An 18,382-nucleotide genomic window follows, 5' to 3' on the forward strand; every position below is an offset into this window, starting at 1 on the left:
CTATGGATCCTGTTCAAAGCACTTCTCATTTTGCCTTAATCCAGGGCTCAAGCAAATAGGATGCAACCAAACCTCACTTGGGCAGTAATGCTGCAAAGTGATGTACATTTTAAGCCAAAAGGGTCAAGACTAAGTAGTATGATGAGAGTGGCTGCTTTGTATTATCCCATCAATGCTGTTTCCTCTCTAAGCATATACAATGATTTCTACCATCAGCACTTAAAAGTTGTTGAAAAAACACCAGTTTTGCCCAGTAAGACCTGGTCTGTTTGCTGCTTTGCTGAAATGATAGTTACAGAGAGACTGAAAAATAGGTTATTTATTTTTGACCTGATTCCAGCTTCTATGGACTGTACTTTCAAGACAAGATCAGAACAGTTTATTTCTTAGTTTAAGTGATAGATAGGATGGGAATGCAGAGTGCTGGCCTAAAATGTGTGAGGCCCTAGGTTCGATCCCTAGTTCTGAAAAAAAAAGTAACAGACTCCTTAAAAAGAAACTTCTATGCTTGAAAAAGAGAAAATGTGAGAATTAAAGGCCCCATTTTTAAAGAGGAGCCCATACTGAGCTGATGAAAGCAACAGCACTATGAGCCAAGCTTACTGCTGGGCAAGTGAGATTTGCCTTGTCATTACTCAGATGACCCAGGACACAGAGCATACGAAGTCCCACATCCTTCTCCTAATAGCCCAACTGGAGCTAAGGAACAAGGAAGGGTGGGGCTGTTTTATTTGACACAGGTTTGTTTTCTGGTGCATTTACCTTCCCAATTCTGGGCTGGAAAGAATAGCTGCCATCTCCAGGAGGTGCTAGAAATCAGGGAACCAAGTCTTGCTGATGAATTCCCCAAATGTACTAACCCTTCTGTGCCCTTGCCTCCTCCTAAACTTCAAGGGGTCATACCAGGAAGCAGCTACTAATTAAGAACACAATCCAGGGGCTGGGGATGTGGCTCAAGCGGTAGCGCGCTTGCCTGGCATGCGCGCGGCGCTGAGTTCGATCCTCAGCACCACATACAAATAAAGATGTTGTGTCTGCCGAAAATTAAACAAATAAAAAAAAAAATATATATATATATATATATAAAAGAAAACAATCCAAAAGCTAAGGAGTAAATTATTTCTTTATATTTATATTCTTCTACAAAGTATAAATGCTAATTCAGTAAGTCACTCTATGAGAAAAAGACCCTCTTAAGTGATACCCAATTTTATTTTATTTTATTTTTTTTAAAGAGAGTGAGAGGGGAGAGAGAGAGAGAGAGAGAGAGAGAGAGAATTTTTTGATATTTATTTTTTAGTTATCGGCGGACACAACATCTTTGTCTGTACGTGGTGCTGAGAATCGAACCCGGGCCGCACGCATGCCAGGCGAGCACGCTACCACTTGAGCCACATCCCCAGCCCACCCAATTTTATGAACACTAATTATCCTCCCAAATCTGGATTTCCTAGAAGTCACATCACTCGCAACTAGGCTTGTCTTCCACTTCTCCACTTGAAGGTTGGCTTATTCCCCCAGTTGAATCTCAACTGGGGAAAATATAGAGAATCCACCAAAAAAAAAAAAGAAAGAAAGAAAAAATGAAACCAGGGGTGATCTAACCATTGAGCTACATCTCTAGTCTTTTTCTTTTTTTGTTATGAAACAGAATCTTGTTAAGTTGCCTAGGCTGGCCTCAAACTTACAATCTTCTTGCCTCCCAAGTCACTGGGCTTACAGGTGTCACCACACAAGGCACAACACCAAAATTTGTCCAACACTCTGGTAGTATTTTATTTCAAACTCTGATCTCTGCCCAGTGATTACAAAAGAATGTTGCCTCTTAGCTCCCACAGTCTCTGCTGTGAAAAAAGTATCAGATGTTTGTTCAGTGAAATATATTGTCATCTAGACTCAGAAGCTAGACATATGATTTTAAAAAGAAAAAGGGTCCATGGCTATGCATACTAGCCAACGACCTGGGCCCAGCCATCAGACATGGTTGTAAGGATGAATCTGCTCAAAAGATCCAAGCAGGGCAGGAGGAAACAGGGGTGGTCTGAAAGAGATGGATGACTTCACAACGTCCAGAATCATCACTATCAGTGCTTTACCCCAAGAGTCATTTTTGTCGTCAGGCTAGCTGAGACTTATGGTTCTCTCTTTGTGCCTCTTCACATTTTTCCCAAGGTTCCAGCTGGGGACCAGGAATCATCACCGTCTGAAAGATAGTAGGCTGAGTTACCTGCCAGTCAAGACCATGGCTTACCCAGAAGACTTCATCCCTTGCCTCTACCCATCCCAAAACAAAGAGTTCTTCTTCTCCACTGTTGAATCTTTCCCTCTTTCCTTAGGTGGAGCCCAAGAGGACTTAGGATGCCCATCTATCGACTGAGGTCTCTTCTTCCTCTGTGGCGCTGGGGATAGAACCCAGGGCCTTGTACATGCTTGGCAAGGGATCTACCTATGAGCTATATCCCCAGCCCCTGCCTCAGGCCTCTTAAACTGTACAAGCTTCCTTACCTTAAGGATGGGCTGCTTAGGGGGTGCCCATGGGGGAACAATCTTGCCATGCATTCTCCAGCTCCCATAGGGGTTCAGCAGGTGTTTTTCAAACACAATATACTCCAAGACATCCTTGGGTACATCTTCTTGTCCATACATCAACCGCCCAAACCGATCATAGATGGCTAGAGTCTGTAAGGATGAAAGCAAATCTGGCATGTTAGGTTTTTTTGTTTTGTTTTCCTTTGTTTTGCCAAACAACCATTTTAGAAATAATCTTAACAAGAATTTTTAAATTTTCAAAAAAGTTTTTTTAAATCTCAGAAGTCTAGGGCTGGGCTTATAGCTCTGCAGCAGAATGCTTGCCTCGTACTTATGAGGTACTGGGTTCAATCCTCAGCACCACATAAAAAATAAATAAAACAAATAAAGATATTGTGTCCATCTTAAAAATAAAAAAATCTCAGAAGTCTGAATCAAAGACTAATTAATCAACTGCTGACACTTTGTTCTTAGAGATTCTTTGATGGGAAAGGGCAGAGTGGGGTTAACACTAGGAAGGGTGAGAGAGAATGTCCTTACACCACACCTTAGTAGGGCTAACATTATTAGCATTAGGAAGGGGCAATGACAGAAAGAAGACCACAGTGAACCTTTCCTTAGAACCTACAGTACTGGAGCTGGAGATGCAGCTCAGTGGTAAAGCCCCTGCTTAGCATGCATGACGCCCTGGGTTCCATCCCCAGCATCACCAAAAAAAAAAAAAAAAAAAAAAAATCCCCAAACCTCAAGTCCTGAACTAAGTACTCTGGAAGAAGATTCTAAATCTGAGAGAAAAGAGAAGCTGGAAGGAAAGCAAACTGGTGACTCTACCTGCCGTGTGTGCATGCGGACAGTAACTTGGCCATACATGTTGCTCTGGTTCACCATACTTGAGCATCGAACCTGCACCACCTGGGCTGGCTCTAAAGATTCCACGAAGCCCCAGCGGACAGTCTTATACTTGATGTCCCAGACCATATCCTAAGGGCAGAGAAGAACAAGTTCAACTGGGTTTCCCCCTCCCTATAGGGTTGCTGGTACTGACACACTTGCTCTCACTTCCTGCAATACTACAGCCCACAGGCAGTGTTTCCCACCAAATACTCTCTTGTGCCTTTTATTCCCAAGTCATTATTAAGCTACTGCTCAAGCTCAAGCTTTAGACTTTTCATCTAAATCACCTCCCCTGAGACCTACCTACCTCAAGGACCCTTCAAGTGAAAACCGCATTCCACACTATTGCCAGCATACCCAATGAGCCATATTTCCTCTCATTCACTTGCATAATCTATTAATGACTGCATATTTCTCTTCCCTCCCCCCTCACCTTTTAGCAGTAAAGGTGAGAATTTCACCAAGACCTATTGCTCTAATTATCCCTGGGAGGACTGATAGAAACTGAAGTTCTACAGATAGAAACTACAGCTGAATTTGTAGAAAATGAAGTTCTTATTCTTGAACTTCTAACTGAAGCATAAAGCACCCTCCCTTTTTTTTTTTTTTGGTACCAAGGATTGAACTCAGGGGCACTCAACCACTAAGCCACATCCCCAGCCCTATTTTTTGTATTTTCCTTAGAGACAGGGTCTCACTGAATTGCTTAATGCCTTGCTATTTGCTGAGGCAGGATCATAAAGCCCTATTCTTGAGAGCTCCCAGTGCACCTAAGGCCCGTTACCAAATAAGCCTTGTGAACCCTTGTTAAATCCTTTGCTGCACTGCAGACATGTGTAGGTGTGGCTTCACACAGCCTACTGTGACCTCAGGAGCTACACGCCATGGTTTCAGCGCTGTCCACTGAGGTACTCCTGCTTTTCTTCATTTGCTATGGACCTTACCAGACTCTGTGCCAAGTCATTATCATTTAGTTAAAACTAAAAATATTTAAGCCTATGCCTTAAACTTTCTACACTTTCAAATCTGATCCTTCATGCCAGGTGTAGGTGGTGGTATATGCCTGTAATCTCAGCAGCTCAGGAGGCTGCAGCAGGAAGACTGCAAGTTCAGTCAGCCTCTGCAACTTAGCAAGGTCCCGTTTCAAAATAAAAAATAAAAAAGGGGTGCAGATGTAGCAGTGAGTCATTCAGCATCCCTGGGTCCAATCCCTGGTACCAATAAATAAATAAATAAATAAAAGAAGAATTGATTGAAAAGAAAAACAAAAAACTGATCTTTTGTAAGACAACACATCTATGCTCTGCCCTTCAGGTATCCAGCAGCTCTAAGAAGGATGAAAACCTACCGGAAAACAGTGTTCAGTTACCAAAGTATGAAGTCGGTCATGGTCTGAGCTAGGAAAGAGAGAGAGAGAGAGAGATATCACTGACACCTTCTTTTATGATGCCCTGTGTGAAAGTTGAATATGGACCTAAAAGTGAAAAACAATTCATTTTTACATTTTTCTGCACATGTATTGTAAGCCAGATGACATGCTAAGTTCTAGAGACACAAAAATGAACCCTTCTTATCTATTATCCCACCTTAGAAGTTTTCAGGAGAAATAAATTCCATTTTTGATGAGCTCTCTTAGTATTTTTGGGGTTTGTTTGTTTGTTTATTTTTGGTATCGAGGATTGAACTTGATATGGCACTCGACCACTGAGCCATATCCCCAGTTCTATTTGTATTTTATTTAGAAACAGGGTCTAACTGAGTTGCTTAGCCGTTGCTGAGGCTGGCTTTGAATTTGTGATTCTCCCATCTTAGCCTCCCAAGCTCCTGAGTATTTATTTATTTTAAGGCAGGGTCTTGTTAGGTTGCCTGTGTTGCCCAGGCTGGCCTTGAAGTTGGGATTTTCCTGCTCAGTCTCTTAAGTAGCTGGAACTATAGGCACACACCACCATGCCTGGCTTAAGTTCACTTAATGTTAGAAGAGAACTTACACTGAAAAATGAAAGGAAGACATTCTGAAACATAACAGACAGAACTCAAGTGAACCTATTCCCACTGCAAACATCTAGAAATTCTGGGTAAAATATAATAGATACACACACACACAGAGGTTGCTTTTTCATTTAGGAGTAGGTTATATCCTGGTAAACCCATCATTAAATTGAAAATACTGAAAGCTAAAGGCACACTTAATACACCTAACCTAACATAGTAACAAAGCATACCACAGAGTTTTGAATGGTGGCTTCCCCTGCAGCTGCCCATCATCATGAGACAGAATCATATGCATATTGGTAACTCAGGAAAGATCAAAAATCAAAATTCAAAGTATGGGTTTCTACTGAATATGTATTACTTTCACACCATCATGAAGTAAAAAAAAAAAAAAAAAAAAAAAAAATCCTAAGTTGAACCATTGTAAGTCAGGGATCATTTGCACACACATTTTTAAACAGGCAAGCCTAATTTACAAGGAAAAAAGGAAAATCCCCAGATGCAAGAAATGAAGAGGGATCCAAAAACATTCAAAAAGGAAAAAATTCAACCTGACAGCATGAAGGATGATTAAGCAATCCAGAAATAAATAGCACATTCTTTTTTTTTTTTTTTAATATTTACTTTTTAGTTGTAGTTGGACACAATACCTTTATTTTATTGATTTATATGTGGGGCTGAGGATCGAACCCAGGGCCTCACACATGCTAGGCAAGCACTCTATCGTTGAGCCACAACCCCAGCCCCTACATAGCACATTCTTAAATGGGTCAAAGAAGACAAGGAATATCAGAAAATACTCTGAGATAAATAAAAAATACAACTTACCAAAACCTATGGGATGCAGCAAAAGTAATACTAAGAAGAAAATTCAGAGATGCAAATGCCCACATTTAAAAAGAAGAGTGATCAAGTATATGCTTAGCATGGGTTTAATACCTGCAGCATGGGTGCGTACCTGTAGTCTCAGGGACTGGACAGCGAGACATATATTCGTCATGGGTTCCAGAAACTGGAAAGCCCAAGATCAGGGCACTGGCAAATTTGATGTCTGGCATGGACCCATTCAATGTACATTGGTGCCTTCTTGCTAAGTCCTCAAAGGGCAAAAAATTCTCTCAGGCCTTTTTTATAAGGGCCCTAATTCCATTCATTAGGGCTCTGTTCTCATAATTTGATCACCTCCCTAAGGATCCAAAGCCTAATACGATCACCTTGGCCGTTAAGATTTCAATATATGGGGCTGGGGTTGTGGCTCAGCGGTAGAGTGGTCATCTAGCATGTGCGAGGCCCTGGGTTCGATCCTCAGCACCACATAAAAATAAATAAATAAAATAAAGGCATTGTGTCCAATAATACAAAAAAAAAAAAAGATTTCAACATATAATTTTAGGAGGACACAATTATTCAGAGAACAGCATTAGAATAGGCAAATTCATAAAGAGAGAAAATAGAATGGATGTTAACAAAAGAGAAGGGAAAATGGGTAATTACTGCTTAATGACCATAAGGCTTCTGTTTGGGATGATGAACAAGTTCTAGAATGAATAGTGATAATGGTGGTACAACAACCACTGAATTATACACTGAAATCGTTAAAATGGTAAATTTTATATTATAAAATTTCATAATATTTTATATTAGGCATATTTTACTACAAATATGTATAAACATATAAAAGATATTAATAAAAACATATATATATATATATAAAATTTTTATTTTTTTGTACCAGGGATTGAACCCAGGAGTTCTTAACCACTGAGCCACACCTCTAGCCCTTTATTTTTTTAATTAATTTTTTAGTTGTAGTTGGACACAATATCTTTATTTTATTTATTTTTATATAGTGCTAAGGATCGAACCCAGGGCCTCGCACATGTCAGGCAAGCGCTCTACTGCTGAGCCATAACCCAAGCTCCATCCCTAGCCCTTTTAAATTTTTATTTTGATACAAGGTCTCACTAAGTTGCTCAAGACCTTGCTAAGTTTTTGAGGCTGCCCTTACACTTGTAATCCTCTGTCTCAGCCTCCTGAATAAATGGGATTACAAGTGTACATCATCACACCCAGCTAAAGGTGTGTGTGTGTGTGTGTGTATTTTTTTTTGTAGTTATAGATGGACACAATAGATAGATAAATAAATCTATCTATCTATTTATTTATTTATTTTGTGGGGCTGAGGATCAAACACAGTGCAGGCACTCTACCACTGAGCCATAACCCCAGCCCCTAAAGGAATAGTTTTTGACATGATTATATCTTTAATTTTTCTTTTTCTTCTTCCTTTTTTTTTTTTTTTTAATTTTAATATTTATTTATTTTTTTTAGTTTTCAGCGGACACATCTTTGCTTGCATGTGGTGCTGAGGATCGAACCCGGGCCGCACGCATGCCAGGCGAGCGCGCTACCGCTTGAGCCACATCCCCAGCCCTTTCTTCTTCCTTTTAAGAGAAGGTTTTTCTATATATGTTGTCCAGGCTGGCCTAGAACTCATGGGCTCAGTGATCCTCCTGCCTCAGTCCTCCAGCCTCAGATCCCAAGTAGCTAGGATTACAGGTGTGCTCCATGGTACCCAGCATATCTTTTGATTCTTAAAAAATAAACATTTGGGCTGAGTAAGGTGGTGTGGGTCTATAATTCCAGCTACTGAGGAGGTTAACACTGGAGGATTCCAAGTTCAAGGCCAACATGGGCAATACAGCAAAACTCTACTCAAAATCAAAAAATATAAAAGAGCTAGTTATGTAGCTCAGTGGTAGAGAATGTGCTTAGCACTGCATAAGGTCCTGGACTTGCTCCCCAGTACCAAAAAACAAAACTATTTTTTAGAAAAATGTAGGCATACAAAAGATAAGAACTAACACAAAATCAAAAAGAGGGGAGAGAAAAGACAACTGAAAACAACTGTACAGCATATATAGATTGTGGAATTACCAAAGATTTTAAAATAAGTGTAATAATATGTTTAAGAATTCAGGGGCTGGGGATACAGTTCAGTTAGAGTACTTGTCTTGCATGGACAAGGCCTTGGGTTCAATCCCCATACCTCCCCCAAAAAAAAAAAAAAAAGAATTCAGGAGCAACCTGCTATTGAGTCCCCCCTTGCTCTGTGGGAGCTCTGTCACTTTTCTCCTTACTTAAATAAATCCTACTCCTTTCATTCTTGCAAAAAAACAAAGAAATAAATAAATTAGGGCCAGGCACAATGGCACAAGCCTATAAACCCAGCAACTCAGGAGGCTGAGCCCTAAACAACTTAGCAAAACTCTGTCTCAAAATAAAATAAAAGAGGGCTGGGGATGTGGCTCAAGCGGTAGCGCGCTCGCCTGGCATGCATGCGGCCCGGGTTCGATCCTCAGCACCACATACAAACAAAGATGCTGTGTCTGCCGAAAACTAAAAAAAAATAAATATAAAAAAAATTCTCTCTCTCTCTCTCTCTCTCTCTCTCTCTCTCTCTCTCTCTCCCTCTCTCTCTCCCCCTCTCTCTCTCACTCTCTCTTTAAAAAAATAAATAAATAAAAATAAAAATAAAATAGCTGAGAACATAGCTCAGTGGCAAAGCACCCCTGGGTTCAACTCCCAGTACCAAAAAAAGAGAGAGAAAGAAATTAGGTGACAAGACAGATGTGCATCCATAATCCCAGCTACTTGGGGGTGGGGAGCACAGGGAGTAGCTGAGCCAGAAGGATATTTGAGCCCAGGAATTCAAGGCCAGCTTGGGCAACATATCAAAACCTTGATTTTTTTTTTTTTTTTTAGTTGTATTTGGACACAATACTTTTATTTTATTTATTGTATGTGGTGCTGAGGATCGAACCCACAGCCTTGCACGTGCTGGGCGAGCACTCTACCACTGAGCCACAACCCCAGCCCAAAAAACCCTGACTCTTTAAAAATAAATAAATAAATAGATAATTTAAAAACATAATAAAGTAAGAAGTTAGATGACAAGATGAAGAATTTTAGCAGAGAAACTGGACACAGTAAAAAACAACAAGGGCTGGGATTGTGGCTCAGTGGTAGAGCGCTCGCCTAACATGGGAGGGACCCGGGTTCGATTCTCAGCATCACATAAAAATAAAGGCATTGTGTTGTGTCCATCTATACCTAAAAAAAATAAAATATTAAAAAACAACAACAACAAAAAATCAAGTGAAAAAAGATCAAGCTAAGTTTAACAGCAAATTACATACATTAAAAAGACAAGAAGACAAACCAGAAATAATCAGACTAAAGATGTAGAGATGGAAAAAAATGACTGGAAAAATATAAAAAAAGAGCCTAAAACACATTTGGCACACAGTGAAAAGCTCTAACATGTCTATTCAAAATCACACAATGAAACAAAAAAGTAGGGCAGAAGCAACATTTGAAGAGAGATTCTGAGAATCTTCCAACACTGACAAAACACCCCAAAATTTAAAAACCAATAGGAAACATACCAAAACAAAGACACACACACAAACACACACAACTGTAAGTACATATAGTAAATTGCTGAATACTCAAGGGAGAGAAAAAAAATCTTAAAAGCAGCCAGATGAAAAGAAACTTTAACTTCAAAGAAACAATTAGAAAAAATAGATAACTTTCCAATAGAAACAGCAATAACCAAAAGATTACATCTTCAAAATGGTCATAGAAAATAAGAAAGAAGGAAGGAATTCTTTCAGGTTTGGGCAGGGAAGTAAACAAAAAATGAAAGCTACATAAAAAGAAACCAGAACCAAAAATTTAGACCACAATAGCATGGAAGGGGGATAAGGCAGTGATTAAAATTAAAGTGTTTGCTGGGCACAGTGGCGCACATCTGTAATCCCAGCAGTTCAGGAGACTGAGGCGTGAGGTTGAGTTCAAAGCCAGCCTCAACAACTTATCGAGGCCCTAAGTGATTCAGCAAGACCCTATCTCAAGATAAAAGTGTTCTGCCAGACATGGTGGCCTACACCTGTAATCCCAGATACTTGGGAGGCTATGGCAAGAGGACTACAGTCTGAGGCCAGCCTGGACAACTTAGCAAGACTTGGTATTAAAATAAAAAGGGCTGGGGAATGTAGTTCAGTAGTCAAGTGCCTCTGGGTTCAATCCCTAGCAGCACCCCCCTCAAAAAAAAAAAAAAAGTTAAAATGCCCTTGGTTGAAAAAAAGTTAAAATGTCCTTGGTTGAATAAAATTTAAAAAGCTGGAAATTTTCAAAAGTAACTCATTCAAAATAACTCAAGGAAAGGAAAATGTACATACATAAGACAAATGTACAAAAAAGATCAGGATGATTTAAGTCATTCCAGCATAGTCCTAACACTTGCAGGTGAAACTGAGACAGACCAAATGGTAAAAACTCCTACAAGCAGGGAGAGAAGCAAAACATCACTTCAGTCACTAATTACTTTTCACATTGCAAGTTCTCTCAAAGAACTCTTTTTTTTTTTTAATATTTATTTTTTAGTTGTAGTTAGACACAATGTTTATTTATATATGGTGCTGAGGATCAAACCCACGGCCTCACATATGCTAGGTGAGCGCTGAGCCACAACCCCAGCCCCAGAACTCTTTTTTTAAATTTTTTTCTTTTTTTTAGAGAGAGAGAGAGAGAGAGAGAATTTTCACTATTTATTATTTTTTAGTTTTCAGCGGACACAACATCTTTGTTTGTATGTGGTGCTAAGGATCGAACCCGGGCAGCATGCATGCCAGGCGAGCGCACTACCGCTTGAGACACATCCCCAGTCCTCTTTTTTTTTAAGTTGTTGATGGACATTTATTTTATTAGTTTATTTATATATGGTGCTAAGAATGGAATCCAGTGCCTCACACATGCCAGGCAAGCACTGTACCACTGAGCTACAACCCCTGCCTCTCACTCTAGAACTCTTATTTGAAGGAAAAGGAAATACATATGTACAAAAAACTGTGCCTTGGGGCTGTGTTGTGGCTTAGCGGTAGAGTACTTGCCTAGCATGTGAGGCATTGGGTTCAATTCTTAGCACTGTATATAAACAAGTAAATAAAAATAAAGGTTCATCAAAATCTAAAAAATATATATTTTTAAAAAATGTGCCTAGTATAATAGCTATTGAGAACAAACACATACAAGATAGGGAGTTCACTTACTTGTTTAGACAAAGGTGAGCTTCTATGAAAATATCCTTAGCTTTTTCAGGGAAGTCCTTTGTTTTAAAATTAGCATCAAATTCTTTTATCTTCCGGATTCTGTAAAATTAAGCATGAGAATCATTATAAAGAAACCTTCATAGAATTCCCATAACTCCTAGCTTACATTAACCTCCATTAGTATCTGCTCATTCAGGGCTGGGGATGTGGCTCAAGCGGTAGCGCGCTCGCCTGGCATGCGTGCAGCCCAGGTTCAATCCTTAGCACCACATACAAACAAAGATGTTTTATCCGCCGAAAACTAAAAACAATAAATGAATAAAAAAAAAGTATCTGCTCATTCAATAACTAATTTTTGAATGTGTCAATTTCTGTAAATTCAAGCCTCAAATTCTCAAATCAATCATTCAAGGCTCTCAAAGTGAAATTTTAGAATTCTGGGATTGAAAAAAATTATCCTGGTTGGGGTTGTGGCTCAGCGGTAGCGCACTTGCCTAGCATGCGTGAGGCACTGGGTTCGATTCTCAGCACCACATACAAATAAGTGAAAATAAAAGTCCATCAACAATTAAAAAAAATATTTTAAAAAAATTATCCTATGAGCATTAAGACAGAAAGAACAACCCAGAAGCATAGTTTAGTGCAGAGCACATGCTCAGCACATGAGTATCTAGTTCAATCCCAAGGAAAGACAGGAAAGAAAGAAAGATAAAAAGGTAGGAAGGAGGGAGGGAAGGCAAGGAAAAAAGAAAGGAAGGAAGAATGGATGATCAAACAGTTTTCATACAAAGCTTCAAGAGTCAGAATGGTGGGCTGGGGATATAGCTCAGTTGGCAGAGTGTTTGCCTTGCATGCACAAGACCCTGGTTTAAATCCCCAGCACGACAAAAATAAAAATCAGAATGAAAAAGTACTTTTTGTATTGGGGACTGAACCCAGGGATATTCTACCACAGAGCTACACAGCCCTTTTCTTTTATTTTTTATTTTGAGATAGGTCACTGGGTTTACAGGTATGCACTAGCATGCCAAGTGGAGCAGTACTTTTTCCCCCCAATACTAGGGATTGAACCCAGGGCCTCACACATGCTAGGCAAGTACTATACCACTGAGGTATATCCCCAGCTTCAGAACAGTGGTTTTAATTGAGGAAAAAGTAAATCTGGCCCAGAATTGTATTCCTGAGAAAATTATAAATGAAGTAGGAGAATAAAAGATGATTTATTTTTTCTTTGAGTACTGGGGATTGAACCTAGGGGTGCTTAACCACAGAGCCACATCCCTCTCAGTCTTTTTTATTGAGAGGAACTTTATAAGTTGTTTAGGGCCTTGCTAAGTTGGTAAGGCTGGCTTTGAATTTGTGATCCTCCTGCCTCAGCCTCCTGAGCTGCTGGGATTATACACACATACCACAATATCCAGTAAGATTTCTCTTTTATATTTGCAAGATCTCATTTATTAACCATGCACTGTTTTTTGGTTTTGTTTTTAATATTTTAGTTGTGGATGGACACAATACCTTTATTTATTTATTTTTATGTGGGGCTAAGCATTAAACCCAGTGCCTCACACATGCTAGGCAAGTGCTCCACCACTAAGCTAAAGCCCCAGCCCCCCATAAATTGTTTCTTAGGAAGCTATTAAAGAATATGTCATCAGAGTGAAAAATGAAGCATTAGCCAGGTGCAGTAGTGTAGACCCAGCAACTTGGGAAGCTGAGGCAGGGGAATAATGAGTATAAGGCCAGTCTGGGAAATAGAGGGATCCCATCTCAAAAAGCAAAAAAAAAAAAAAAAACAAACCAAAACCAAACAACACATGAAAGGGGAAGACATAGGATCCAAGAAACAGGGAATACAACACAAGAGAAAAAAAAAAAGGAATGTTAGGCTGTTGACTAAATAGATCCCAAGATGTACAGTGGGGCCCAAAAAGCAACTAAGACTGAAATAGATAGGTTCCAGGAACAATTTCTTGAGGATTAAATTGATAAATACTTAATGTTTTAAATGCAATAAAAGGGGATTTACATAAATACAGGTTTTTTAAAGCAAAATAGAAAACATGACCTTCAGAAAAAAAAATTTATGTTGGAAAGGAAAAACATTCATAATGTATTATATGATTCACAAGTCAATAGCATTTTGAGTTATAATTATATAACTAGGGAATCCTGATTTAATCAGAGTGTAACTATAAATATATTCAAAGTATGAAGAACATCATCCAGTAGAATTTATTCCAGGAATGCAAGGTTAACTTAAAATTTGAATGTCAATTAGTATAACATACCATATGGACAGAATAAAGACAAATAGACCATCATCTCAAAAGACACCAAAAAAGCATTTGACAGTCGTTGGTGGTATATGTCTATAATCTCTGCTACTTGGGAGGCTGAGGCACAGGATCACAAGTTTGAGGCCAGCCTGGACAACTAAGGAAGAACCTGTCTCAAAATTTTAAAAATGTAAAAAAAAGGACTAGGGATGAAGCTCAGTGGTAGTGTCCCTGGGCTCAATCCACATTATGGGATGGGAATGGGGTGGCATTTGACAAAAAACCAACACCTTTTTAATAATGTTTTTCACTACAGAGCCTTGCTTGTACTGTTCTGTCTCCCTAGAATGCCATTCCCTGCTATCCTTCTCCACCCAGCTAACTCCAAACAATCCCTTAGGTCCCAACTTTAAAATATCATTTCCTCAGGGAAGCCTTCCCTGCTCCACCAGATTGTCATCTTTCCCTGTCATGTGCTTCCACAGCACTCATACTTCAGCTTATCTATAATTATTTAATTGTATGCCATCAGTATTTACAATGACTGTTTTTCCTTCCTAGGATGGCAACTCTATGAAAAAATTGTATGAGTTTTGTTCATCATAATTATCAGAGACCCCACAGTTCAGGAGCAAATATTAGCAGTATAGTTATTAGAAAAAGTAAGTCTAAGTATTCAGTTACAATTAAAGCAAAAGCAGCACTAAAAAGAGTTAGAGAAGGCTTAACAGCAGACACTACTCTTTTTTTTTTTTTTAAGAGAGAGAGAGAATTTTAATATTTATTTTTTAGTTTTCTGCGGACACAACATCTTTGTTTGTACGTGGTACTGAGGATTGAACCCAGGCCGCACGCATGCCAGGCGAGCGCGCTATCGCTTGAGCCACATCCCCAGGCCGCAGACACTACTCTTGAAATGGGTTTTATGTTAGTAAGGCAAGGGGAGGGTGTTTTCAGGATGTGCAAAGAGAGAAGCACAGCACAGAACTTTAAGGAATTGGCAATTAGTTCAGAAATGCTGAAGTTTAGGATGAGAAAAATGGAACAAGGGGCAAAAGATGATGATAGAGGAGGTGGCAAGGGCCAGATCACAAGTGTTGCCTATCACTGAAGAAATCTGGATTTTATTCTTCAGGCAATGGAGAACCATAGAGTTTAAAGCAGAGAAGGTGACATGATAAGATCTGTATTTAGAGAAGTAAGTCATGGCCATGTGAAAAACTAACACTGACAATATACTTGCACTTATACATAATCCCAAAGCACTTATAATTTAGATTCAGAAAGTGACAAATATTAAGTGATTTTGTACTTTCAATTAAGAAGTTCAAGATCCTGCTCCTTAAGGCCCTATTCGTTCCCTGTAACAGATGTCTTCTTGACCCTTTTTTTTTTTAAACTTTTCTTACTCTTTGAAGCTTTAACTCTAAGATACTTCTTAAATAAATATGCTGCCTTTATTATTATTTATTAAAAAATTTAAATGTGATTGTAAAAGGGGTCCACATAGGGCTGGGGATGTGGCTCAAGCGGTAGCGCGCTCGCCTGGCATGCATGCGGCCCGGGTTCGATCCTTAGCACCACATACAAACAAAGATGTTGTGTCCGCCGAAAAACTAAAATAAATAAATAAATATTTTTTTTAAAAAAGGGGTCCACATATTAACTGATTTGACTAAATTATCAATAAAGGTTGAGATGTTAAGAATCAGAATGCCACTTGGGTTGTGGCTCAACGGTTAGAGCACTCGCCTGGCACGTGCGAGGCCCTGGGTTTGATCCTCAGCACCACATAAAAATAAATAAACAAAATAAAGGTATTGTGTCCAACTACAACTAAAAAATAAATATTCAAAAATAAAGGAATTAGAATGCCTGCATTATTCTGCATTAAATACAAATCTATTTCAAAATACTGCCAAAACATTAAAGAAATTATACTCAACCCAATTAACCCAAGAAGGCATCTCTGGGATAAAGTAACAATAAGAAACTTCTATTTGAACATTGACCCATAATTGTCTCCAACACCTACGACAATTGTGATGCTGCATTTTTCTTCAATCGCTCAGTTCTCTGTTTCAGTCCTTCCTTTGAAAGAGATGACATTCGAGCATCACCCTCAGGAGGAACATAAGCATCAAAGATACCAGCTGTAAGGAGAGAAGAAAACTAAATAGGTTTTAAAAGAATCATAAAAAAATCACCTTCAGGTCACTTAAAATTGGGAAGGATCCTGGATAAAAAGTAAACTAATCTATAAAATAGACTTCCACACAGAAGAAACCATGTTATACTAGGAAAAAAAAACAGAATAACTTAAAAATCTATTTCTACTTCTACAAAATGTGGAAATTTCACATTTGCTTTCTAGAAATACTGTGAAAACAAGATCAAGATTTTGTGAAACACAATGTATATAAAATAAATTTTGAGGCTGAACTGATTTAGTGGTTAATTAAATGCTATCAATCTTAGTTCAAGACATTCCAAGTTCCAGAAGGTCTCTGATAGTAGAGTATTGGGTAAAGATCCCCAAAATACTGCACCTCACCTGTACAGGCCACATGTATGGGCCGATCCAAACGTTCTGGGGGAATAACCAATCCTGCTTTCCGGGCATATTCTATAAACTCCTTTTCTGTTTTGTATTTGGGTTCATAAGCAGGAGGTGTGAAACGTTTTTTAGTTCTTACTGGAACAACAGCTGTAGACTGAGTCATCAAGAGTGACTGAAATATAAGGAACAGATTAGAGTATAGGCAACCTGAAAAATATATATATATATATTTTGAACAAACTCTAAGCAATGCCTTAAAGAAAAGGCATATCCAAAGATTGTTTCAGGAAGAATTATAATGGAGAAAATGCACTGATGCCTTAACACCTAGGGACATATCAGACTCCAGTTAGCAACTTTTATTAATATCACTCAACATTTATTTACAAAAAGCTTTCTTTTAGTACATTCCATAGTACTACTAGATACAGAGTTATTAAAGCAAAGCACTTTTAAAGAACTTTTCAGTCTGATGAGGAACTTTAATATCAACCCAATACCCACATGCGTGGAACGCTGTTATTGAAATATAAGCAAAGTTCTCTTCTTGACACCTTTTGCTCATTCTACCAGGAATCTCACTGGAAACTATTCTGCTGTTCTAGCTCCCAATGAACAAAAAAATAATTTAAAGGCCAGGTGACCTGCTCACTCTGATCATAAGATTTGCTCAGGAAGGGGCAGTGACAATAAAGGACTCCCTCCTTTCCAGTTACCTTTTTTTTTTTTTAAATACTTATTTTTTAGTTTTAGGTGGATACAATATTCTTATTTTATTTTTATGTGGTGCTGAGGATCCGAACCCAGTGCGTCATGCATGACAGGCAAGTGGTCTACACTGAGCCACAAATCTCAGCCCTTCCAGCTACCTTTTTTATTTTTTTTTAAATTGGTCATTGAACCCAGGGGCACTTTACCACTGAGTTACATCCTCAGCCCTTTTATTATTTTGAGACTAGGTCTCCCCAAGTTGCTTTGGGCTTCACTGAACTGCTGAGGCTCGCCTCGAACTTGGGATCCTTCTGGCTCAGCCTCCCAAGTCGCTGGGATTACAGGTCACCTTTCCAGCTACCATTCAATTTAGACTATGTATAAGAATCTAGGAGAAGCGGACCCACCCGCCAAGGCTCCACTTCTTTCCCCTTTAACACCTCCAGATAGACCCAATCCAAACTGAAGGGACCTAATTCATTTGACCTTAAGGCCCCGCACAGGATCTCCCCATTAAGTCACCGAGCCACGTAAGGGAATCTCGTCCATCTCAAAACTTTTCCCCAAACTAGGTCTGGCCGCTTGGCCCAGTTGCACCAAGGACAACTGCGCAACGAATATTCCCTTCTATTCTATCCTCCTTCTCCAGTCCCTGGCGTCCTATCTGTCCTGTCCCTACCCACCTGCCGAGACCACCATCCCAAAGCTTTGGATAAGCAAGACAACCTCCGAGGCACGGGGGCTGCCATTTTGTTCACGCAAAGGCCGCTGGGATGGGGGCTGTGCAAGAAAAGTGTGAGGTAGGAAAGAAGGCGCAAAGGGTGGAGCTAGCTCGGGAGTGGAATTTTCCAGGGAGCGCGCCCTCTGACGAAATGTGAGCCCCGTGGACGCGCACGTGCTCGCGGGGGTAGAGAGGGTCGCGTACGGACGCGCGCGTGCGCAGTTGGGGGTATGGAGAAATGCACGGCTGTCACGCGCCGGCTGAAGAATGCTTGAGTGCCAGCTGCGCGTGCGCATGAGGCTGTCTAGCGGCTTGGGGTTTCTGCATTCGTATGTGTTTGACACCTTGCTGCACCTTACTTACGTTCGGTAAAAAAAATAAAAAGGTGTTCCCTCTGAACTCAAGAGAGTTCTGAGGAGACAAGTATTTACCTTAAAAGCCAGGAGTTCATTGAAGGTTTATTGGATCCCAGAAAGGGCGAAAATGAGTAATTTCTGGATCTTTATCTGACCTTATATTATATGCTGTGTAACCTAAAACCTGAGACTCAAGTTTTCCCTATCTCCCTGGGAAGAAAAGT

The 18,382-nt window shown here is 39.5% G+C and overlaps 1 protein-coding gene across 1 annotated transcript; it reads right to left on the reverse strand.

Annotated features, from left to right (window-relative positions):
• Positions 1-1,751: 1,751 nt before the first annotated feature.
• Mrpl45 (mitochondrial ribosomal protein L45) lies at positions 1,752-17,874 on the reverse strand. The gene is made up of 8 exons (XM_076869741.2): positions 17,765-17,874; positions 16,365-16,542; positions 15,846-15,963; positions 11,532-11,630; positions 4,772-4,820; positions 3,361-3,510; positions 2,506-2,679; positions 1,752-2,203 (listed from the first exon to the last, which is right to left on the reverse strand). The coding sequence occupies exons 1-8, from the start codon at positions 17,828-17,830 to the stop codon at positions 2,117-2,119; spliced, it is 921 nt and encodes a 306-aa protein (XP_076725856.2). The 5' UTR covers positions 17,831-17,874; the 3' UTR covers positions 1,752-2,116.
• Between the last annotated feature and the right edge of the window lie 508 nt (positions 17,875-18,382).

This window comes from Callospermophilus lateralis, chromosome 11, assembly GCF_048772815.1.
Source record: "Callospermophilus lateralis isolate mCalLat2 chromosome 11, mCalLat2.hap1, whole genome shotgun sequence".
NCBI classification, from domain to species: Eukaryota; Metazoa; Chordata; class Mammalia; order Rodentia; family Sciuridae; genus Callospermophilus; species Callospermophilus lateralis.

Bases quoted from the DNA above. Each gene is read 5' to 3' on its own strand.
- Mrpl45 (XM_076869741.2), bottom strand. From the start codon at position 17,830: ATGGCAGCCCCCGTGCCTCGGAGGTTGTCTTGCTTATCCAAAGCTTTG. The intron at 2,680-3,360 runs GTAGAGTCACCA...TCATCCTTACAG, and splicing joins TCCGCATGCACACACGGCAG to ACTCTAGCCATCTATGATCG. The intron at 2,204-2,505 runs GTAAGGAAGCTT...ACTATCTTTCAG, and splicing joins CTAAGCAGCCCATCCTTAAG to ACGGTGATGATTCCTGGTCC.